The 25,132-nt window shown below is 28.4% G+C and overlaps 1 protein-coding gene and 1 pseudogene across 1 annotated transcript; one reads left to right on the top strand and one right to left on the bottom strand.

Annotated features, from left to right (window-relative positions):
- Positions 1 to 12,322: 12,322 nt before the first annotated feature.
- Positions 12,323 to 17,000, top strand: LOC137820164 (UDP-galactose transporter 1). The gene is made up of 5 exons (XM_068624033.1): positions 12,323 to 12,776; positions 13,962 to 14,211; positions 14,320 to 14,527; positions 15,813 to 16,044; positions 16,624 to 17,000. Exons 1-5 carry the CDS (start codon positions 12,666 to 12,668, stop codon positions 16,858 to 16,860), a joined length of 1,038 nt encoding a protein of 345 aa, XP_068480134.1. The 5' UTR covers positions 12,323 to 12,665; the 3' UTR covers positions 16,861 to 17,000.
- Positions 17,001 to 17,157: 157 nt separating this feature from the next.
- Positions 17,158 to 18,913, bottom strand: LOC137820165 (uncharacterized; annotated as a pseudogene).
- Positions 18,914 to 25,132: the final 6,219 nt, after the last annotated feature.

Below are 25,132 nucleotides of genomic sequence, written 5' to 3'. Positions count from 1 at the left end.
GTAGAATTATTATTTATTTAAACTCTTTTGTGTAAGTTGAAAATAAGTCCAATCCAAAGTGGAAAAAAATGGATTGCATTTTAAAATTAAAGTAACTGTTTCTATTATTTGTTATCTTACGTTTACATCTTCCACTCACTTCTATTTCAATAAAAACAAATTCAAGCACTTAAAAGAATTGCTATAGAAACTGGTGGTGGGCTTAGAAAATTGGGCTTAGAAAATAGTTTAGGGCAATTTCTCCCTCCACCATATCAATTGCAGCATGCACCCAATCAGCTTTAGAAAATGACAAAAATACCCCTCTTAAATAACGAAAATAATCTTATACAAAAATGGGAAAAATTGTTTTTGAAATTTTTATTTGAAATATTTTGGATTTCAATTTTCAGAACATATTTTTGAATTCTGAAATTTTTTATCCAGAATGTATTTTTAGTTTTGTGTTTAGAATTTTTTTTCCAGCATGTATTTTTTTATTTCTCAATTATAATTATTATTTTGGAATAAGGATAGTTTTGGAAATTTAAAAAATTGATATAGTGGAGGTTAAAATTGATATGGTGCAGGAGGATAATTTTGGAAATTTAAAAAATTGATATGGTGCAGGAGGGTAGTTTTGGAAATTTAAAAAATTGATATGGTGCAGGAAGAATTTGCCATAGTTTAGTTGTCTTTTCACCATCTAGGGGTATTACTATTTGGGCAATTACTTTCTGCACCCAATATTTTTAAACCTACCTTCAATATTATATGAAATGATAAAAATATCGTTTTTAATTTTTACTAAAAGAATAAATGTAGGTCAAAATGTATTATAAAGTTGAATTTCTAAAATATATTTTAGGTCTGAATTTTTGAAACACTTTTTATATTTGATTTTTCAGATTTAAAATCATTTTTTTAGAATTTTATTTTTAGAATATATTTCCAAATTTTATCTTTGGAATACATTATTGATTTTCATAATGTAGTTTTCAATTATCAATTTTAGATTCCAGAATAAAAAATAAATTGAAATTTTGCTATTTGTATCTCATTGATAAGAAGTGTTAAATACAAAAATACTCCTATCTTAACTTTAAATTTTAATCTATCTTTCTCTCTTTCTATCTACTTCATTGCATCCTTAGGGTATCACATACCATTCATAAGTCCCAGCTATTGTTGGCTCTGTCACTTCTGCTATTGCTTGTGCTACAATCCAAAATTTTATCTATTATTCATGTTGTTGTTAAAGTGAGCTTTTTCCTCTCTCTTTTTTTCCTCTTTTTATTAATATTTATAATATAATTAATTATATTTTCATGTATAATCAATTATATATAATGATGTGCACACAATTCTTCTTTTTAGGTGAAAATTCGAATGCATGAACTTCTTTTTAGTATTCGTTAGTTTATTATTTTTTGTTTCACTTGTTTCTCTCTCTTTTTTTAGAGAAAAATAACAGAGGGAAAGAAATGGTAATTTTTGGCTTTGATTGGTTGATGAGAAATACTATTAATGTTCTCTTAATATATTAATTTAAATTCATTTTCAATTTTAAAAAATATGTATTTTACTCTATTATTTTTTATTTTTAAATTAATCAAATAAAATATTTATAAAGAAAATCATCATTTATACAGTCACAAAACCTTCCGTGTAATTAAGAATATGACAAAAACATAAATATCAATGGTCTACCTTGTAATTTATACAATTTCTCATAGAGACCAATGTATGTGTATTTTTTTTTTATTAATATTTTTTCTTCAGATGTTTCATCTGTATTCATGTCTTCAAGATTTTGTAGTTTCTCAGCTACTAGTACTGCATTAACACATTTTCTTAAGTAGTAATCTTATTATTTAACCTTTTTAGTGAAATAAGCCCATCATTCAAGTGTAAAATCTATTTGGAAAAGGTTGCACATCTTAGAGTGAAAATGAACTGATATTAGCCCTAATACTTCATAAAGTAAAGTAATGATAATGCATTTAATAAAAATAATGGGGTTTGATTTAGCAAGTGTCTCTTCTCTGTTGATTGCCCAACTTGTTTTAGAGCAATTGAATGCAAAATTCCATCTATTGTAAAGTTTGATATCAAAAGATGGTTACCAACATATTTTAGAATAATCAAAAGAGTTTGTCGGTGTGTATATAAGAGCAATTTGTTTAAGTGGATGTAATATACTTTAAATTAAATAGAGAATTAAAAATGTTTTTTTGAAAAAAATATATATAAAAAATTAAAATATATTTTTGAATAATAAAAGTTTTTTACATTTTTTCAACGGCTTAACTTTTTTTACTTTTTTTTTACTTTCACGGTCAAATCACATCGTGAAGTTGGGGAAGAAAAATACATCAAGTTAATTTGATCCTAAATTTACTTTAAGAATGTTGGTAATTATTATTATTATACTATACATTTGAATGTAACTCTCTTTCTTTAAGATTAGGTGTGTTTTTTTTCTGTTCATTAAGTTTGATCAGTAGAGAAATATAATTTTTTGTATTAAATTAAACTAATAATATTGATTTGTTTTCTATAAGTTTGTATTATGAAACTTTGAAAAAAATGTATTTTTTGAAAGTTAAATTTTCTTGAGAATAATTTATCTTCACTTAAAGAAAATTAATATGTACTTTTAATTAAATAAAAATAAAAATAATGTCAACAACCTTAATTTAAAATAATGATAATAATAAAAATTGTATATTATTTCTTACATTACATTTTGAATGTGTATTGTATTACATTATCGAAATATGTCTAGTCACACTCATGATAAAAAAAAAGTGTCTCACCATATGGTTGAATATATCTCGATCCTCAAAAATACTTTCACATAATCACTAAATTAAGTATCATATGTCAAACTAATACGAAGATTCAAAAGTGGTATTCGTGTTAATCGGGTCCAATACCTCTTAGGTCCGACTTGATTCTATAAATAAGTTTATCATACTCAAGTTAAAGTACGCATTTAATAACATTTATTACATATAACTATCAAATAACGAGACTTAAAGATTTGTTTGCAGATAGCTCATCCGCCATTACCAACTAAAGAGACCTATGGTTTTATGACTATCATGGGGTCTTTTTTTTTTGTTTTTACCAAAATGGGATCGTTGTAAAAAAAATTACAAATATGGGGTAAGTCGTGCTAACTTGGCATGACTTCATATGTAGAAGTCGTGCTAACTTGGCATGACTTCATATGTAGAAGTCGTGCTAACTTGACACGACTTCATATATAGAAGTCGTGCCAAGTTGGCACGACTTTGCCACGTCAGTCTAAAGTCGTGTCAACTTGGCACGACTTCTGTCACGTCAACCTGAAGTTATGTCAAGTTTGCACGACTTTGTCAACATCATATTTTTTTAATTTTTTTTTTGTTTTTAAATAAATATATATTATAATTATTTAATTATAATTATAATTATAAGTTATGTAATATTTGAAATTAATTTGATAAATAAATTTTTTATGAAGGTATAAATACTTAGGTAAAGAAAACGAGAAAATTAATAATCAAACTTGAAATTGAATTTTATTATCAAACTTGTTTGTGTGGAAAATTACTTTTATTGTGACATTCGGTTCTGCAATATGAACATTTTTTTTTATATTTTTTATTAATCTAATAACCAAATTAATATATTACATTATCGTCAAACATGATCCATACACAATTATTCATTTTTTTATTACTTAAAACTAACACCCTTAGAAAATTATGTATCAAATTAATTTTAAACATTACATAACTTACTAGTCAATATCTAAACAAGAAAATTTTACAAGAAAATAAATAAATATATATATATATGACATGGACAAAGTCGTGCCAAGTTGACACGACTTCAGGAGTTGACGTGGCAGAAGTCGTGCCAAGTTGGCACGACTTCAGGTTGACGTGACAAAGTCGTGCCAATTTGGCACGACTCTGCATATAAAGTCGTACCAAGTTGGCACGACTTGCCCATATTTGTAATTTTTTTGAAAACGATCCCATTTTAATAAAAACAAAAAAAAAGCTCCATGATGGTCATAAAACCGAGACCTATTCTAAATAGAGACGAGAGCGCTTAAAAAACAAAATAACGAGACATTTATGTTCCATACAATAACATATGAATAACTAAGATTAGATAATTACATATTTTAAAAATTTATGTGTAAGTTTTATATTTTTAATGTTTTGTTTTTTTTTTCATATATCACTTAAATTATGAAATTATGTGTTTGTATAAGACATTAACAAGCTATAAAGTTTCTCATTTAAATTATATTTTAAAATTTAAGATGAATTATCTCTATAACTAGCATAGCTCAAATAATATCATAATTTCAAAGGAAAGATAGTTGTTATGTTTCCTTTTACTTTATTTCTCTTAAAAAAAAAATGTTATGTTTAATGAGAATATATTATATTATATATGTATATATATTTGTAGCTTTGGTATAATTATATATTATTGAGGATAAATAATAATTTGAAGATCTTACATTAATATAAAATTATTTAAAAAGTTATTAAAGTATAGATTAGGCGTTGGTAACGCGGTAGCGTGGTCCAGTCTTGTATTCCTTAATTAGCCTCTTTTGAGGCACCTTGCATCCATGAGTTAACTCCCCTTCACACACGCAATTCACATTATCTCTATCAACCACTCTATTCACCTCCTTAGCTTTGCCAAACTTCTATTCCCATAATTCTTCTGCCATATCTCGTATTCCAAGATTAAAGCCTTTCTTAATCATTTTTTCAGCAAATATTCAGCACATGTAGCAACCCAAATCTGACTTCACTGTTCTGCCAAATATAAGGGGAATGACCATTCCCATAGACTTTATGAAGCCTTGTAAAAACAGTGCTTTGAATCCATCTGCAGGCAAGGGAAGGAACTAGGAAGTTGATGTTTAATTTTGTCCTTTTACTTTTCTAGCAAGTTTGGGGAATATACACTTTGCTTATGCTGACCTCGTAAACTCCACCCAACAACACAAAATAATGTTACAAATGAATCAACTTTGTAAAACTATCTCATGGCTAATTTGTAGTCATATGATTAAATGACACAAAACAAAGCTATCAACCCAATATATTATTTTTATAACAAGTTGTTATTACATTGTTTTTCTATTCTCTATGTTATATCTTTTATAATCTATCATTTTCCTAACAATTAGATATGAGTAATCAATGTGAATCACCTCTTCATATCAAATTCTATTATGACGTTCTTAAACTCTATACAATTAACTTTATTTTATTTCATGTACAAATTTTGAAGTAGATATTATAAAAATATATTCTAAAATTTAAAATAGTTAATAGATAAAATCGTTAATATTAAAAATTTTATTAATAATATAACTTTGCCTATATGTTAATAGCTTTTAATTTATAAAGTAATATCTAACTTATTTAATATAATAATTAATTAAATTTTATTTTTGAAATTGATTGTTATTTAATATTTTTTTACAGTGATATCTAAAATATTAAGCTTTAAAGAAATTATAAAAGTTAATAAATTTAAAGATAGTATAAAATAATTTGTACATATGTTTGTATTATATTGAATTGATTATCTACAAAAATATATAATATTTTTAGTGTAACTTTTTTTTTCTAAATATAAGATATATAACCATTAATTATCCTACCACTATTTCATTCAACTTTACTTTTTTAACATCCTTTACAAAGAAAAAATAGAAAAAATAAATTAAAATATTTTTTAAAAATTGTTTTTTTATAACTTTTAGTTACTTTTGAACAAATATTTTCAATTTTTTTAAAAAAATACAATTACTTTGACGTGTCAACCTCTGTATTTTTGCTACTGCAATATTATAATTTTTAATATTTTTTTGCATTTTTTTATAATTTACTTTAAAATATTGATCAAATGCATACTTATTTTTAGTGCAAATTTTAGGAAGTACATTTGATGTTTTGACAATTACCTAATTCTAGATATTTTATGGATGTAGGAATAAAAGTAATAATAATAACAATTTGTATTCATTTAATGTCATCTATGTTGTTATTTTTATAAATGAAGTTAACTAGGGAAGGTCTTTCTGGTGGTGGTAAATCTGTGCGACATCGTTGTACGCTTTCATTTATTTATTTACAAGTACAAACGGTTTTTATATATATATTTCTAATAATATTTTGATAGCTTTAAGCTGTAATATACTATTAACATAGGTAGGGAATTCTCTCACATGGGATATCACTCTACATAGTTTAAGAGAGATGACTTTTTTTTATATTAAAATTATATTATATTAGTAAATGTTTTAAAGAGTTCTGATATAGTCTAATCAGAATTATGAGAGAGAATATTTCCCTTTTAATCATATATATATATATATTCATACTTCTGATTTTTTAAAGCATTTTAATATGTTCTTTTTAAATCATTTTAATAAATTCAAAGATATAATTTGTTAATTTAAAGTTTAGTTCAAAACAGGAAATTTTACTAAAATGGTGCACTTTAAGTTTAGAATAGTGCCAAAGAATTTAATTTCTATTCAAAGTTGTCTTCATGGTTAACAACTTTGCATAAATACCGAATGAAAAAGTTTGACACACCATTAACAACTTCAAAATTGCCTCACAAGAAATGCTTTCTTTCTCACGTCACATGCCTAATCTACACTAATTGTTACTTTGTTGGGAAATTTTTCCTCACATATGGCTACAACAATTTTTACTTTGGTATGGGTACAATAATAACAATGGTCACAGAGATTCTTTATGTCAATTAAGTTTGAATTCAAATTACATTCATTGGTGTGGGTGAATTCAAACTTATATTCAAACTCACAATGTTTCAGCATCTCTATTTAATAGACTCCTACATGCAATACACATTCAATCAAACTCACTTTCATATTTCTTTAGTTTTGCCATTTTTTTGGAAGTTCTTAGGTGTGACAATATGATACACAACATCACTATCAACATCATGTTGAGTCTTCTTCTCAACTTGAATCGTTTAAACAATAATCTTTTCGTCTACTAGGTGTTCAACCGACCAATTGTTCGGATATAGGGATCAACCTCACATGTCATTCCAATCGTCATTCCATCAACCACCTTTCAACTACTCAACATTTCCATCTCAACAACACATTTTTTTGGTCCATCAAATTCCTTTGCAACCTTTACCATGACCCCCCATCTGCCTACAATTCAATGTCATTCATGCAGTATTATGAACCAACAATACCTTCACAGCTGTCTGGAAATCAAAGTGATGACAATGAAGTATAAGGCATTGACGATGACATTCCACCTCCACCCCCTCCTACCCTTCCATCTGAACAACAACCACGAAGACAATGGAGAAGATCACCTTGTGTCACAACTTCTCATAAATGACAATTTTTCCTACATTTCTATTTTCTAATCATGTATAAATTGTACTTATTTATCATTTTATAAATATTATTTAAACACTACCCCTTTTATTTATAATTATATCAACTATAAAACGCTACTTCACGAACATAATTTCAATTTTTTTAGAACAACACAAATATTTTTAATTTTAACAATATTTAAAATGTACTAAATATTGTACATTTATTACACAATCTATTTTCAATCCAACTTAATTTTATGTAACTTTGTCTTTTGTGAAAAAAAATAGTTTTAATTTTTTAATATTAGATATCTATAAAATACATTTTTTTCACAATATTCTTATTCACTTCATGTAATTTTAAAAAAAATTTAAATTTTTATTATATTTTTCAATTTTAGAAAATATTAATTATTTAAAAAAAAAATCAACTAAATTTACCAATTTTAATTGAAATAAAATATATTAAATTGTGTCCAAATTTATTTAAACTAAAATTCTCAATCCAATTAACAAGTTTTAAAATAAATAAATTATTAAATTTAATTAATGTTATCTACATCATTAATAATTTGACTCATAAATATTTATTTTTCTTTTTTCTTCTCCATTTACTCATTTACGTACTTCTCAAATACATCATTTTGATAAAATTTCCTTCAAAACAAATAAAGTTAAAATCCCTACTGTCGGGTAGTTGGGTGGCGATGTGAAATTCATGCAGAGTAACTCAATGTATGTGGGACCAGTTTTGTAACAACAAATAGCACTAATATTTTTTATTAATTTTTTATTTATTTAATATTTTGTTTATAGAGTATATTAAGAAAGACGGTAAGAAAATTTATGAAAAAAGATATAGCAGCATTGATTTTTTTATTTATTTCTAGTATGTATATAGTACTAGTATGTATATAGTATAAACCATATACACTTTATAAGTTATGGTAACAAATATTTTAAAAGATTATTAAAATCAGTAAAAATACAAAAGGTATCACACTTCTGGATTCATATTTATTCTTTTATGACAATTAAAGAAATAGTTATCATAATAATAAATAATAGTGAAGTCATAAAAATTATAAAAATCATTTGTAATTATCTATAAATTGTTAATATTAACATATATATTACGAAACCCTATAAAACCAACTCATAGGGTTGAGGTTTGCACCCACTTATATATAATATTCTCATTTTCATGCATTTTTATCACATCATATTAAGGATGACAATGCGGGCATTTTTTTTTAAATTAAAAATTAATTATAAAAAAAATATTTTTGTTGTTGAAAAATTAAAGCTTTATTATTGTTTTAATTCATCCAATTAAGATAACAAATATAAAGGCATTCAAGTACGAGACTTGTCAGAATGTTTGATTAAAAATAATTAAAGTTTTGTCTTGCGTATATTTTGCTTTTACATGTATGTAAAATGTACGAGAGTATCTTATCAAAGTTTTGCTACAAAAGATTTAGATGAACTCTCTTATTTATATTATTTTTTTATTAAAAAAAATTTAATGTAAAATTTTAATTAAAACTAAATCCACTCTTATTTTTAATATCAACTTCTTTAGATGTTTAAAATAAAACTTTTTTTCACATTAAATTTATTTTTTTTAAAATAAAATAAAATAAAAGTCACACTGCAATAATAAAGTATGAGTGAGATATGATTTTTTTTGTAAAAGAAATAAAATAATTACTTTTTCTATTTATGTGGGTCAGGGGGCCAACCCGCCTCACCCCGCATTTGGCCCACATGGACTGTGAGTTATGCAGGGTGGGTCTAAGCAATCACAAGCTAGATTAATGAGTCCGCCCTACGCTTTTTAGTAGCGGGTCATGGGTTGGTCACATTACCCGCCCTACATTGCCACCCTTACATCATATATATTAAATATTAAATAGCATACAATCGAAACATTTTCCAAAAGACACAATTGTTGTGATCAAACTTAAACGACTAACACACATTGGTCACATTGTAATGAGTCAGTTTGTCAGTACTCCCAATCAACCTGACTACCCTATCCATAGGTACGACTACTATTGACCCTACCCCAATTTGGTTTACCTCATTATAGCCTATGCCTTTAGTATCCCATCAGTTTCTTACGACCTGACACTTTAGTTTATGTGATCGGGGCTACTAGAGGAACTTATGATATCATTCAATATCCTATAACATAGCTCACCACACTAAATGCAAGTTTTACCTCTTTCGGTACCATATATCTTATCAACAAATCTTAATAGATTATGGACACCAACCTATGACTCTACTTGACTTCACACGTAAAAAGTAGATTATGAGTACTAATCTTTGGCTATCACTTACCTCAAAGTACAAGCATATAACTATATGCATTAATAGTTTCAATTTCATCTTGATAGAAGTCCATGCTATGCGGGACCTAACATGATTATCTTTCTATTGAGTTATTTTCGCTTAAGAAAAAAAATTTAGCCTTTATATTTTTATAACATCATTGTATGATAGAGAAAGAAATTGAAAACAAAAATAGAAAAGGAATTTTTCAAAATTTGTATTTCGATTGATTTTGTATTTTAAATATTTATTTTAATTTATTTTTGTAATTTATTAATGAAATTGTGTTGTTAATATTGTTTCGCATACTTACGTTGGTATTAGTTATTTTGTAGTGATGATGTATTGGATTCTGGATTATGAATTACATTATATTAAATTTATTTTAATTATTTTATATATTAATATTTATAACAGTGTACATTTAAAATTTGGATTGAATTTATTGAATTATATTACACACAAAGACCATTGATTTATTGTTTTTATAGAATCAATGATAAAGTTCATTTTTACTACCATAATACTATTGTTTAGATCCACGAATTTACATATATATATATATGTAAATTTGGATTATCTACTCTCTTTCATCTCATATACTCGACATTTATCTGTAAATGTAATTTATTAATCAAGTATGACGTTTATTGTAAAAAAAAATTTTGTATTAAATTACTGAAGTCACCCAACTAAACTTCGAATGTATCAACTTCGATTAAATTATATTTTTGTAATTCACATCATTGAATTGGGTAGAATTTTTTTTTAGTATATCTTATTAAATTTAAAAAATTCATAAATCGTAAATATGATGAGCCAGACTAAACTACACAACAAATATATAAAAATATTATTTGTTTAGTAATTTAATGATAAAAATAATTTTATGTTTTATGGTGTAAATATTATTCATGTATTTGTTATAATTAATGTACCTTATAAAAATAAAATTAAAATTAAAAAAATTATTTGAAGATATTATTTTCTTTTAAAAAAGGTAAATTTTTCTAAAGGGTGATGTTTTTTTTTATATTATCCAATTTAATGACGAAATTCAACCAAATAAATTTATTAGATTATAGAAAAAAAAAGATTAAATTTGATTCAACTTGGATTACTTACAGTTAGGTAAAATAAAAACACAATAAAATTTATTATCATTATAAAAGAATTTCATTAATTGTTTCATTAAGGGTATATATTTATGATTTAATAAGGATAATATAATATTTTGTCATAAAAAATTAAATTTTTATAGCATATAAGATTTTGTGTGTGAAAATTTTGATTAAAGTTAATTTTTAAAAACTTGATTTTATAGGAATGTTATTTTATAAGAGATAAATCAAGTATGAAAACATTATATTTTAAATTTAAGATTTCTGCGAAACTATATATTTTCTTTCTTTTTTATCAAACACACCTTTACTTTAAAATAAAGATGCTTTAGCGTTAAACTTTACTTTTTAAATTTTTTAATTAAATGTACAACATACAAAATTAGTTATTAATTACACTTAAAGTAATAGAGAGAAAGATAAACCATCCTTAGAAAGGCGTATCACAGTCGTCGTTTTGTTTTTGGATTGATTAAAATAAATTATATATCCTCTTAAGAAAATATCAAAATATATCATATTCTATATTAATATCTTTTATAAACGATTCAATAATATTACCATTTTTAAGACTAACATCATTAGTATTATTACTTGAAATATAATTTAAAGATAAGGTAATTTTCACATTATATCATAAAAAGAAGTTTCATTTTTTATAATTACTAATTCAACCATGATTTTGAGTAACATTTTAATTTCAATTTAACGACAATTTAGTTAACTTTTTACACTAACTATATATAGAATTAAACTCTTTTGATTAATACCAATTTGTTAAATAGCGTTTTACAATATAATTCATAATTTTATAGTAATATAACTAAATAACACCTATTTGTTAAAAAATACACTGGTGAAGCATGAATCACAGTCTCTAATTCAAACACGCACTGAATTAAAATTAAAACGGGAAGAGTATAAAATATCAATTAATTATTCCATATTAAATTCGAACACCGCTAACTCAATCATGATTCGATATTAATTAATTAATTAATTAATTAAATCACCTAACTTAATATTAATTAAATTAATATTTAAAACATAAATGTGAACTGCGCTTACATGAATGCAATACAATACTGGGGAACAATTACTTAGGAAAACCTTTAAACGATTTTGTTAAGCATGAAAAAATTTACCACATTAATATTTAAAACGCCAATTTAGCTATTAATGCAATGCAATACAAGGAAACAATCATCTACAAATATTTTATTAAAAATCTTACTTTAAAAGAAACAGTAAGATAAGATGACATTTTATTAAGGAAATAATATAATATTTTTATCCAAAAAGATATAATCAAAAGAGTATGGTCTCTTAAACTAAATTAATTTCAGCCATTCATTAGGACTAGGTTAAAAGCATTGGTTAATAAATTCCGAATAAAAAGTATTGTAGGAAAAACTAAGACTTGAGCGTAAGAAAAAGAAATGGAGAATTAATAGAGTTTTGAAGAAGTGGGGAATGTTGATGGTAAAGCAGCGATCTTGATTTCTGACCAAATTGACCCTGAACCTCGGAGCTGGAATACCGTGGGACCCACATACCCCACCAACCAAAGCAGAAAGAAACATAAAATTTCCATGGCGTGACAGGGAGAGAGCGAAATCGAACCGAAACGTTTCGAAATATTTTTCTTGGCATAATAAAAGGGAGAGAGAGAGAGAGAAAGAGAGGGAACGCAGATTGCAGAGAGCAGAAGAGGTGCCTCTTACTCGTCATTCACCGTTACGAGTTCGACCCTCCTCTCGCTCTTCATTCCTATTCTCGTAGCTACAACACGCAATAGTTGCGCCTCTGAAACCGTAGATGGAAGAGAGTTTCGTTTTCCAGGGGAGCGATATCAGATCTCTCTTGTCCATCCTTCAGTGGTGGGCTTTCAACGTCACCGTAATCATCGTCAACAAGTGGATCTTCCAGGTTCCCGCACTTCTCTTCCTCTCATTTCATTTTCCAAACATCCGCCGATTCGCTTCTTCTTTTCTAATTCATGAGATTTCTTTTCTGTCATCTCGTCCATTTTCTTAGATTCCGCCGCTAGGATGCTCCACACGGATGCCTCGTGCATCGTGAAACTGTCGGAATGAAATTGCCATGGATTACTGTTTTTTTAGTGTTTCTGCAGATTGCTATTTTCGGCGATGTGTTTTGATTTGTAGAGTTTCATATCTTAGTCGAAATCCATGTTGTGCGTCTGGATCGAGTTTTTTTGTGCCTGTTTGAAGTGGCTTTTAAAATTAACGAAGATAGTCATAATTAATAACAAAACTAAACGTGATCCTAGCGTGTCCACCGAGTTAGATTGTAATTCAATAATCGTGTTTCGTTACTGATTTAGTTAATTGCCCGGTACTTCTGCGTGCGTAGGTTTCTCTTAATTTCTCAAATTATTAGCCTGGGTTTTGTTTGATTTTATTTTCTCTCTGATCTTGTTATGAATTTAATTTAAATCTAGATGTTTTGTTTATGGCGCAATTGACCTGAGACTATCGTTTGTTAATCATTGCAAAATCCATCTGTTTTTGAATCTTGGAATCTGTCATGTGAATTTAAACAGCTGAACTAAAATCTGAAAAATACTGTAACTGTAATGTAACTTTCCTACTGTGGAGTATAACTTAGTGTGAATTGAAAATAAATTAAAAAAATATTCTTACTGGTATGATGTGTGGTTTCGTTTGTGAACAGCAGTAATTGTGTCTTTTTTTATGTGTGGTTTAAAGCTTCTAGAAAGTGTATTTTTTTCCCTTGGAGATTAGGCTTTCTATTGGTGTGTACATTCTACAAGATTCTATTCTGTTTTTTGCTTGTCAGTAAAGGTGTGATGGTTTTCTTAGTTTTCATTCCTGGTTCTCAAAACTCCATTTTCAAGGGAGTTGTTTCAAAATAATCATTTCATGATGACATTGATCTGTAGAAAAAGTTTTGTAACGGGGCCAAATTGATTGTGATCGCCGAGTTTTTATATGTTCTGTGCTTGTGTTATAATGAATAAAAAGGTTTATCAACACTGACCACTTATTTTCCACATTCCATGTGTATTTAGGATTCGTTGTCGTTGTATTGATTATAAACACTTTACCTTTTTTTTTCTTTTTTTTGCAGAAATTGGATTTCAAGTTTCCCCTATGTGTTTCATCAGTCCACTTTATCTGTTCAGCCATTGGGGGATATGTGGTAATTAAGGTGCTGAAACTTAAGCCACTGATAACTGTTGACCCTGAAGATCGCTGGCGAAGAATATTTCCAATGTCATTTGTGTTTTGTATTAACATCGTGTTGGGGAATGTGAGCCTACGATACATTCCAGTTTCTTTTATGCAGACAATAAAGTCATTCACACCTGCCACCACAGGTAGGTTTAATAGTCGGTGTTAACATTTCTGCCACATATATTCTACCTGCTTTATATTGAGATTTGAGGATATTTACAATTACACCTGATCTTGGTAAACTGGTGCAGTTGTTTTGCAATGGCTAGTGTGGAGGAAGTATTTTGACTGGCGTATTTGGGCTTCTCTTGTACCCATTGTCGGAGGGATTCTTCTCACGTCTGTAACAGAGCTTAGTTTTAATATGTTTGGATTTTGTGCTGCATTATTTGGCTGCCTGGCTACATCTACCAAGACTATTCTTGCAGAATCTCTTCTGCATGGATACAAATTTGACAGGTACCACCTCTATGCTTGAATTCCCTTGTTGTTGCTAACTTTGTATTTTGGTTTTCTTTCCTTTCTTTATTTTTCCCATTTCTGGATTTCCCACTATGTAGACTTTCCCCTTCAAATTTATTTCCACGTCTGTAATATTCTTTATTATGGAAAGTGGGTTTTACCCCATACATTGCGTTTTTTATTAACCATTTTTCTTATGTAGAGCTAGGAAGTATTCTACATTGGAGCTAAGAACACCTCTGGGTACTGCTTAGTGCATAGTTGCAACAAGTCAATTACTAACAAACACAAGCAAATAAGTCAAAGCAAAAAATTATGAATTTCACCCATAAGTTAATGTAGAAGGCCCTTTATATGGTTATTTTATTTATTAATGATCAATATTTATGCTATATGAGAATACTAAAACTGAAGAGTGCATTTTGAAGTATAGATACGACACCTTCACATGCATCTTTATTGTTGTAGGCATGTAGCTAAGCAGTATGTCTTAGTATAGTATGGAAACAAGCATTTCTGATCACAACAATGTTTCTTGAGTTCCTTTGGATTTGTTTGCTTCAAAAGAAACGGAAAAGTGTTGTCACCGGATAACTGGTGATATTTTATTTTTTGTGTACTTGAAAGTTTAGGAGGGGAGGCTTTGCCTCATTCCAAGGTTAGGGTCATGCCTCAAGCCTTTGTAAAAGTTATGTTAGGACTCCTACATTGAGTAGGATGAGATACGAACTTAAAGCCTTGAGGTTTTCCCATCTAATGGACTAGTCTTTTGAGTTGTGGATGTCCTTCCTCAAAAAGGAGTAGCAATTTCACGAGTTCTACGTTAAGTAAAATGAACTATATGTTGTTAGGAAAAGGGATATTTATAGGCTGAATTAGGGTGCACATAAAGTAAATGAACTATTTGATGTTGTTAGGGAAGGGTTAGTTATAGGCTGAATTAAGGTGCAAATCGAAACTTATAGATGAGTGAAACCTTCAAAGAAAAAGAAGAGCTATCACCAGGTCAATATTGATAGAGTGAAGCTGTTTGTGGATGTCTTTCCTCAGAAAGGAATAACAATGTAAGAGTTCCACTTTGAGTAAAATGAACTACTTAATACTGTTCCACTGAAATTGCACCCAAGGCGTTTTTTTTGGCAATGACGATTGGCTTTTTGTTATTCCTTGTATTTGTCTTGGCTGTACTATTTTATTCGGGTCAAGTCTTGGTTTCTCTGAATTGCTTTCCCATGACGTTTATGCAGCATACAGACTAACTTTTCTTTGCATATCTCTTTAGCATAAACACAGTTTATTACATGGCACCTTTTGCAACCATGATCTTGGCGCTTCCTGCCCTGTTACTTGAAGGCAATGGAATCCTTGAATGGTTTGGTACCCATCCATATCCTTGGTCGGCTCTCATCATTATTTTTAGCTCCGGGGTGTTGGCTTTCTGTCTTAACTTCTCCATTTTTTACGTGATTCACTCCACCACTGCTGTGACATTTAATGTTGCCGGAAATCTTAAGGTGAGATTTATTATTTATAACTTCATGCATTATGATTTCGTATTAATGTATTTTGAGAAATTGTACATTTTTCATAGTATCTAATACCCTGAGCTGTAAGCCCACATTCTTCCTGCACGAGATGCGTTTCTCTTGGACTTTGTTTCATTCTGCCTTAACATTTACTCCCTAGTGGCATTCAATTTATTAATCTTCATTCTTTGACCTTCCATGTTAGTCATTAAGTGCATGGTAATGTGCTCGTGTTAAAGGATTAGTGAGTTTTCTTGACGGTGAAACTTAACTATATGTTAATCCCACTCTCTCAAACTCTTTCATTTTATTTGTGATTTTTTGGAATATTTAGTCTTAATTATTTTCTTACTTTAAAATATCAAGAAAAAATAATTTATATTCCTAGAAACCCTTATTTATTTTAATTAGTCATTTTCACGTTTTGTTATTGTTATAAACAAGAGCAAATGACATTATTTTGTCACGGTAATTGATGTACTCAATAATTTTTAAACGAGAAAATGAGACCAAAGTAATAATTATTTTACATTTTAAAAACTAACCAGAATAATGTTGTTTGTGCAGGTTGCAGTTGCTGTCCTTGTTTCTTGGCTGATATTTAGGAACCCAATTTCATATTTAAATTCTGTTGGATGTGCCGTGACTCTTGTGGGTTGTACATTCTATGGTTATGTGAGGCACATGCTCTCCCAACAGCCACCAGTCCCTGGAACTCCTCGGACCCCCAGGACTCCCAGGACCCCTCGTAGTAAGATGGAATTGCTTCCTCTTGTAAATGATAAATTAGAAGATAAGGTCTAGTTTGTTTAGCTACGCTTGAAGCAGGTTTCAGCCTTTTGGAAGCCAGTAATAGATAGTTACAAAAACTCTAAAATCACTTCGCTTATTTATTGTTAGATTACCCAAAATTCTTAATACAAGGTTCTTTCGTTTACCTACTATCCTAGCACTGCACTGTAAAATCGCGCCCTTCTCAACTTTTTGTTATTTTTGAAAGTGCACACATTCATATAATTAACGTTTATTGACAAAAAAAATTACCGGTTCTAGTAAACCGCGAAGAGTGGGTAAACTGCATGTGATTTACAATACACATAATTTAAACGATAAATTGAAATATGGTACTTTATATTAATTATATAGTATGGTACACTTCTCAATATAAGGGACTGCGAAAATTAACAGTGGCCCCTGATGATGACTTTCTTTTGCTCTGCTCTATCGCTGAAGAACGAAACATATATTTGTTCACAAGCATGGGCAATTAGATTATTTTTATTAAAGTCAGATTTCATGGTCACTCAACATTAGTACACGATATGGTTAGAACTAGTTACAGGGTGATATAGATTATAGATGACGATGCAGATACAAAGGTTGCTTTTACCACTTACCCCTTTTATCCATTCTAGGATCTGAACTAGCAGCATCTAAATTTTCAATCTAAGCCAAGAGCCAGAAGTTCTTCTGCCACCTAGTGCTAATCAGGTATCCATTTGTGCCCTGGCTTCTCTTCCTCACTCCAATTGTCAAGCACTCTGCTTTATTGATGCAATGCTTCACAAACTCCTCCGTACAACTGCTTCCGCTGCTTCCACAAATACTGCAGAAATAATTCTTAACTCGTTAAACTGCATACTCTGAATCGCTTAAAAACTCAAACTGAGTAAACAAGAAATTTAAAATTTGGTATCAAATATTTCTGACTGCAGTTGTGTGGATGCCAAGACTCACCAGCTTAAAAGAGAAGATGACTTCTTTTGGCCCAGTACCAGGACAGAGACCTCCAACTTCTTTACTTGGCTCATTACTGTGGCCAGTTTTGGTCCTTGGATAACGAGTGCTTCCACTTCAACCTATGTCAGACCATAACCTTATCAGTAACTCTTTATTCAATGAGGGTGGGAACAACATAGGAAGAACTGTCAAAAGAAAAGCTGAAACATCTGAAAACTTCTCATAATTTCTCTCTGAAAAGTGAAAATAGAAAAAGGGACCAACGCAAGAAGCTAAGACCGTTTGCCATCTAAAGAAAAGAAAAGTTGGAAAAGAAACAATGGCATCATAAGAGGTGATGTTAAAAGAAAAAAAAAGAAGGGACTTCCTACTCCACTATTATTGAACAGCAATGAAAAACCAAAGACCAACTTGAATCAAGATCTACCAAGCGCAATGACCATCGCTTGCCTTTCTAGACGCACAGAATGGAAACTGAAGAGCTGAAGATAAGATCTGCTCTCTGTTTGAACACAGTATATGAAAAAGGAAAGAATAACAAACATACAATACAATCAAACTTGCCACAAACAAACACAGCCAACTTACCCCTGGCTTGCAATCTTTGCAAAGGGACGCAAGATAATTGACAAGATTGGTGGAACAAGAAGGTTCAGAACCCTTGTGAGGGGGTACAATATGAAGCAGAGTCAAGGAATCACCCTTATTAGTTACATGAGTAAGCGCCCACATCATTGCATGCTTGGAATGTGAAGTGTCATCAACCACCACCATCACCCTCTTCCTCCCCATCACCCCACTCTCCTCATTTCCGAGCATGTTAAACCCTTCCATTCGATTCACACTCTCCGACGCTCACTCCCCAACCACTTCTAATATATCTCTCTTTCCCACTACACTGGTTTGGACGTTGGTTTTCAAGACTCCTTGGCACTCAACTGCCTCAAAAACGAAGCCGAAGAACTGATCATTGATCTCTAGAACACCCGCAACACTTGATTTATGTAACCGCAAGTGTAGCACCGTACTTTTATTACTAGATAAAGTGGGGGTAGGATGCTAGAGTGTAGCAGGGGTTTTGTTTGACAGATTACTCTGGTTGGGAAAACACACTTGCACTTGCTAGTTCCTAGAGAGAGAGAGAGAGGTGCAGAGTAGGTAGAGAGGGTGATGTGGGGGGGTAAAATGTGATGCAAATTGCGAAGCTTGGGGCTTTTATTTTTGCGTAGATTAAAGTGTCACGGGAATCTGAAGTCTGTTTTGTGCATGATGCAAAACAGGATCTTTTGGAAAATCTTTTTCCCCTATTCCAGAATCTTTTGTACCATTGTAGTAATACTTGTTTTGTCTACATAAACTAATATCTTAGGTAATAACAAAAACAATAAAGTTCAAATTACCCATAAAATATGATGGGTTACCTCATCCCACATGATGTTTAGTGGTCCATCACAAGACTTATCCTCAGCCCTCAATTCCATTTGTCAGATCAGTAATGTATATGTATAGAATCCAGATTTTCTGGCAATTTCTTGAATTGGATCCAAAATATGATCTTTGAATCATATTCAGGTTGCATTGTAATAATCTCTTCATGAAAGTTTTATTCGTTTCAAAAAATCATTAACTTTTAATCATACAACTGTTACCCACAAGATTTATTATGGGAAACACAGAACAAATATTTTGAAAAGGAGATTAATTATTTGAATGAACCACACACAGCACAGTGGCTCTCTCATGAACTCTCGCACTATTACTATTTGGAGGTGGACTTAAATGCAAGTCACTTTCACCAAAGCAGTTTACCCAACTGAGCTTGCCTGGGGAATGGTATGTGCCTATTTAGATTAATTGAACATTTTTTTAAAAATCACTGCAGAAACAATCTTTCTATCGTACTAATAGCTTTTAAAATTGAATATAGTTTGATTTTAAGCCTAAACTATTTTATCAAACCACACTTCCGACAAAAAAAAGGCATAGGAAGAAGCTAATAAAACAAATACATTTTGGCAAGAAGAAACATATAACTACTAATCAATCTAGGATTTTAAATATGGTTGTGTTTCTCCTTCTACCTAATCAACAGAATCCCAAAAGGTTTCAATTTGCACTAATTAAACACAATTAAAGGTAAATGAGAAGATAATGGTTGGTAGTCTTTGATGGCAGGGATATTTTTTTTGAATAAAATAAGAGTTGCTTTACTTCTCATTCACTCGTCAGTGGTCAGACAGCAGTAAAGAAACCTGACCTCACAGACTGTAATAATAACAAATTTGAAAATATTAAAATGATATTTAATAATTAATTAAGGAATATGATGATTATTTATTTATGCACATAAAGGGAAGGGTGTCAGAAATAAATAGGGAGACTCGAGAATTGGGTTTTGTTTTGTTTGGTTATGGAAGGAGAGGTTGGAGGGAGCAAAGAAATTAGTACCTTCAAATAATTGCTCCCGTATGCTTCGCTGAACCAACTCAAGTACTCAACTACTATACTTCATCGAAACTACCATTCCACCCTTTCCAACACTTTTCATTTACCCTCTAACTCCTAAACCTAGTTCATTAAACATGGAAGGGTGGTGTGGTAATTTGGTGCATCAGATTCATTCATGGACTTCAATGGAAGCACACTAGGTATTCTTGCATCTACATCATTCATATATATATATATATATATATATATATATATATATATATATATATATATATATATATATATATAAATATTTACTTCTGCATTCAGTTTTCTTTCATTCCATGGAAAATATTTTTTTCATTGAGTTTGATGTAATTTTGTATGAAATATGAATTTGAGATGAAAAACTAAACATCTACTTATCAACACTAGAGTCAAATATGGATACCATTCCATTCTATTTAAAAAATATATCTAGTATAAATAACGAAAATTATTTTTATTTTGATTAAAGTTATTAGATAAGATAAAGGATATAAATTGAGTGTTTAATGTGAATTTTATTTAGATAATATTTTTAAATTAATTATTATATTTAAGTTATCGTTTGTTTGAGAGTTTTATATTTTCTATCACGATTTCTTTTTAGATTATTTTTTTCTGAGTTAAAAAAGAAATTAGTTCTTTTGAGATAGCAAATTTTGGTCATTGGTCCAATATATAAGGTTAAATATATTAAGATGTTAATATTAAACATGATGTAATCTTCAAATATAATTATTAGTTGAAACTTTGATTACTAACTACATATCAATTTAAAAATTAATTTAGAAATCAATTTTATTAATTAGATATTAATTTAAAAATTATTTAACAATAATAAAAATTAATTTAGAAATCAATTTTTTTTTCTAAAATGTTTTATAATTTAGTTACTATTACAATTAATTATTTTGATCTTTAAAAATTAATTTTTATTTTATTATTTTGTTTTAATGATGGAAGACTTTTTATCATAGTCAATTACTTAGTTTTTATTCGGCTGAGCCAGAGTCAAACTTTTAATAATATAGAAGAAGAAGAAAAAAGTGAGAGGATTTTATAGAGAGAAAAAAGTTAAATATATAATCACAAATATTTTAATAAAATAATATAAAATAATAGAAATATTTTAGTGATAAGGCAACATTTGTTTCATACTGTTTTTCTAAAGAAAACAAAATAAGTAAAAATATATAATTTGTTCAATTCTTTCCAAAGAAGAAAAACAGAAAAAAAAAAATGTGCAGGCAACAAAAGGGAGAAGTAGAAAGAGTGAAAATTAAAAATACAGTGAACCGAACCGAAGGGGAAAAAAGAAACAGATTGGGGACTAATGACGAAGGGGTGATTTTATATCGCTATTATAGATTATGGAATTTAGATTAATTTAAATATGTATTTTCATTAAATTTAAATCGATTTCATCATTCTCTTAGGCCCACAGTTTATTTGGATGAGAAGAAATATAGAAAAGATAAATAAATATAGAAAAAAAAAATGAAAAATGGAATTGTTTGAGTGGGTGGGTAAACATATAACGAAAAATGAATGATTTTTTTAAAATTAAATTATTTGGATTGATAAAGAAAATTATAAATATAATACAAGATAATTGCATAGCTATCACTTTATGTATAAATTTAAATTAAATTGCTTACTAATTTTTTAGTCAACCTAATTAAATTTCTCAATCTTTTTTATTTCTTATCTGAATATGTAAGCTTTTACTCAAAAAATATTTCTTTACTTATTAGAATATGTTAAATTGATCAATTATTCGAATAGGTAAAGTATCAACGAAGTTGCTTATTTCAATATGTCTCCCTATTATTTGAATTTGTCTTTGAATACTCGAATAGCAAATGCAAGTTATTCAAAAAATTACAATATTATTTGATTTTTCCGCTGTTATTCAAATATCTTAATACAAACGTAAGTGCACAGCTTTTATATGTATATGAGAAAGTTACAAATTACAATGCATTGATTCACGAGTATCAATAGTTTGATTGAGTAATGTAAGTTTGTGTATATAACGTTAAATGAGAGTTAGGGAAGACGAGCATGCATGCCATTCATTCACCTTAACATTGAAAGGAGCAACAAAGAGAGTGGAGACGAAATAGTGTTCAGAATCTCGTGAAGTACCACAATAAAAATGGCATCGATACTGTTTCATCATCCACAATACGACAAACTCTATTTAAAAACATTATTAACAAGTTGTTGACCCTTCGTTCCTCACAAGGTTTTTTCATATCAACTTCAATCCTCGTCCAAAACTCCATGGTAGCATCCAACAATAACAACAACCATGTCTCATATATATAAATAGTACTATAGAATGGAGTAGATTCATTGTTATTTTAGGAATCATCATTCATTGTTTCACCATTTGTTTACCATAGGAATGGTTAAACATAGAAGATAAACTTTAGGTCTAAGGTAAGTAGTGTAGAAGAGAGAAATTAAGTGAATAAAAATAAAAGTTACGAATGAAAGTAGGTGTAAAAATAAAGCAAAAGATAAAAGTTTAGCATGGAAGAGGAAATAATAAAAATAAATAGGTAGATAGTATTATAATGGATATCACTATTCTTAAAACTATTTTCACTTTATTTTTCCTCTTCCAAACATTTCTCACATATCTTTATCTACTCTTCCCCTTCTAATTCTCTTTTGTAAAACACTTTTAGAATTTTGGATATATAACTTATAACTCAATTTAATAAAACTGTTTTTTTTTACTTATTAATTTAATTATATCAACTAATGATAAAAAAATATATATAATGAAATAAATATAATTTGTTTAAAAGTAGAAATAATTTAAATGAGATGAAATATAAATATTTTATTATTTAAGTTAAAAAAATTATAAATAGAAAATGTTAAACTTTATTTAACAAATTACATCATATCTCTAAAATATTTTTTCTACATCTTCTTTATTTAAAAAAATAGTTGTTTATTTTTTCATAAATTTGAGTTTATCCTTATTGTTCTTAATGGAGAGCACAACATTTTCCTCCACTATTTTTTAGTAAGTTTTTCTTTATTCTTTTTTTTTGTTGAGTTTATGGGATGCACTCGTAGGGTTAAAGCTTTGCATGTTAGTTCCTAGGGCGTAGAGAAATATTTCTTAGTTCAAAAGCGTGATGATATATTTAGAGTGTTAATCATAGTATTTCATGTACAATTTAGTCTTCTTGAGAGATGTGAAGTTGGGAGGTTAAGCCTAATAAAAAAATTTATAAAAGTAAGAAAGTTAGTTATACTTTTGATAGCACCTTAGGTAGATCTAGATGACCTAGACTAAGGATGTCACTTGGTCACAATAATGAATTTTGTAGATGAATTGTGTTTTGTTTGAGAATATTCAAAGTGTTTTGAATAGTATATGTGATTATGATACTTTTATGTTTACGATGTAGTTAATGTTACTTACAAACATTATTAGTTTATAATGAATTATATGAATGAGATGTTGAATTGTTGAAAGCAATTACAAATGTTATAGTTTATGTGGATAAAAATTCTAACTAGGATATATTGTATGTTTAGTAGTTAAAAATGTAGAATGTTATTAGTGAGTCAAATTGATTCAAGATGTTGTTGTTTAGAAATGAACTACTCAATTTTATGCATAAGAAATGAACCAAAACAATTTTTGAAAAAAATTATTACAATTGTAAAATTTTGCAAGAATATAATATATGCAAAGTTGTTAGGCGACCAAATTTCTCATTGGACAAAATTCATTTAATTGAAAACCTCAAAAGATTTAATCATTGGAGAGTAGGCATTTGATTAAGCGGGAAGAATGATGGTTTGAGCAAAGTGAATGTATTATATAATTTTTTTTTTATATATATATATATATATATAATTTTAAAACATTAATTTATCATATTTTCTGTATTTGTATGCTATTTAAAAAAAAATTGAGATGAACTTGTGTGTTGTATGAAAGCAAAGGATAATTTAGGAGTAAAATCTCAACAAATATAAGGTGAAGAAAAGGAAAAAAATATCAAAATATTTAAAATACCAATTTTTTTATCAATATCTTTAGAAGGTCAAAATTAAAACGTGAATATACTAATAAATCAATAACCACAACTAAATTTTGATAAGATATAATAGACAAAAGAAGGTTTAAGAAAAAGGTGGAAATAGGTTTGACCACCCAATAGGAACCTATGATCTGATCCGTGACCTAATTAAACAGAAAGGTTTAGGTTTAAACTTTCAAAAAAATCCTATTTAACTATATAGGTCAGGCTTGAGCTTATGAAAAACATGTTAAACCTAATAAGCCAACTTATTTATTAGTTTAAATTTAATAAATTTTAATATACTTATTATACTTTTTTATTTAATATTTTCATAAATGATTAACTGACAGATAAAACTTTTGAAAAGGTTCAACCTAGTAAGAAAAACATTGAGACCGAACCTTAAATTTATTTATTTATTTTTCTTACAAATAAGTTTATTTATACAAACAGTAGCTGTTATAAAACAATTAATTCAATTCAACGCTACTTATTTAACCGGTTCAATCTAAAACATGTCTAACACTTTTCTACGTATTTTAAACACTAACAATTTAAATACTTAATTTATATTTCTCTTGTCATTTTTGTTTTTATTTCAATATATTACTACTTTGCTTTTATTATATTTCTCTCTTTCTGCTAATGTACATTCCTCACCATTCAGCTCCATTTTGAAATTTTATATCTATTAACTGTTCTAGATGGAAAGAAAATGTAAAGACCAAAAAAGAAATAAAAAATAAAATTGAATATTTAATTATTTGACAGTATAGAAGTAATTAAAAAATAAAAAATTATATAAT

Source organism: Phaseolus vulgaris, chromosome 9 (assembly GCF_000499845.2).
Source record: "Phaseolus vulgaris cultivar G19833 chromosome 9, P. vulgaris v2.0, whole genome shotgun sequence".
NCBI lineage: Eukaryota > Viridiplantae > Streptophyta > Magnoliopsida > Fabales > Fabaceae > Phaseolus > Phaseolus vulgaris.
Note: the sequence above shows the minus strand (reverse complement) of the source record. Positions and strands in the feature narration are given on the sequence as shown.

Bases quoted from the DNA above. Each gene is read 5' to 3' on its own strand.
- LOC137820164 (XM_068624033.1), top strand. From the start codon at position 12,666: ATGGAAGAGAGTTTCGTTTTCCAGGGGAGCGATATCAGATCTCTCTTG. The intron at 12,777-13,961 runs GTTCCCGCACTT...TTTTTTTTGCAG, and splicing joins TCAACAAGTGGATCTTCCAG to AAATTGGATTTCAAGTTTCC. The intron at 16,045-16,623 runs GTGAGATTTATT...TTGTTTGTGCAG, and splicing joins ATGTTGCCGGAAATCTTAAG to GTTGCAGTTGCTGTCCTTGT.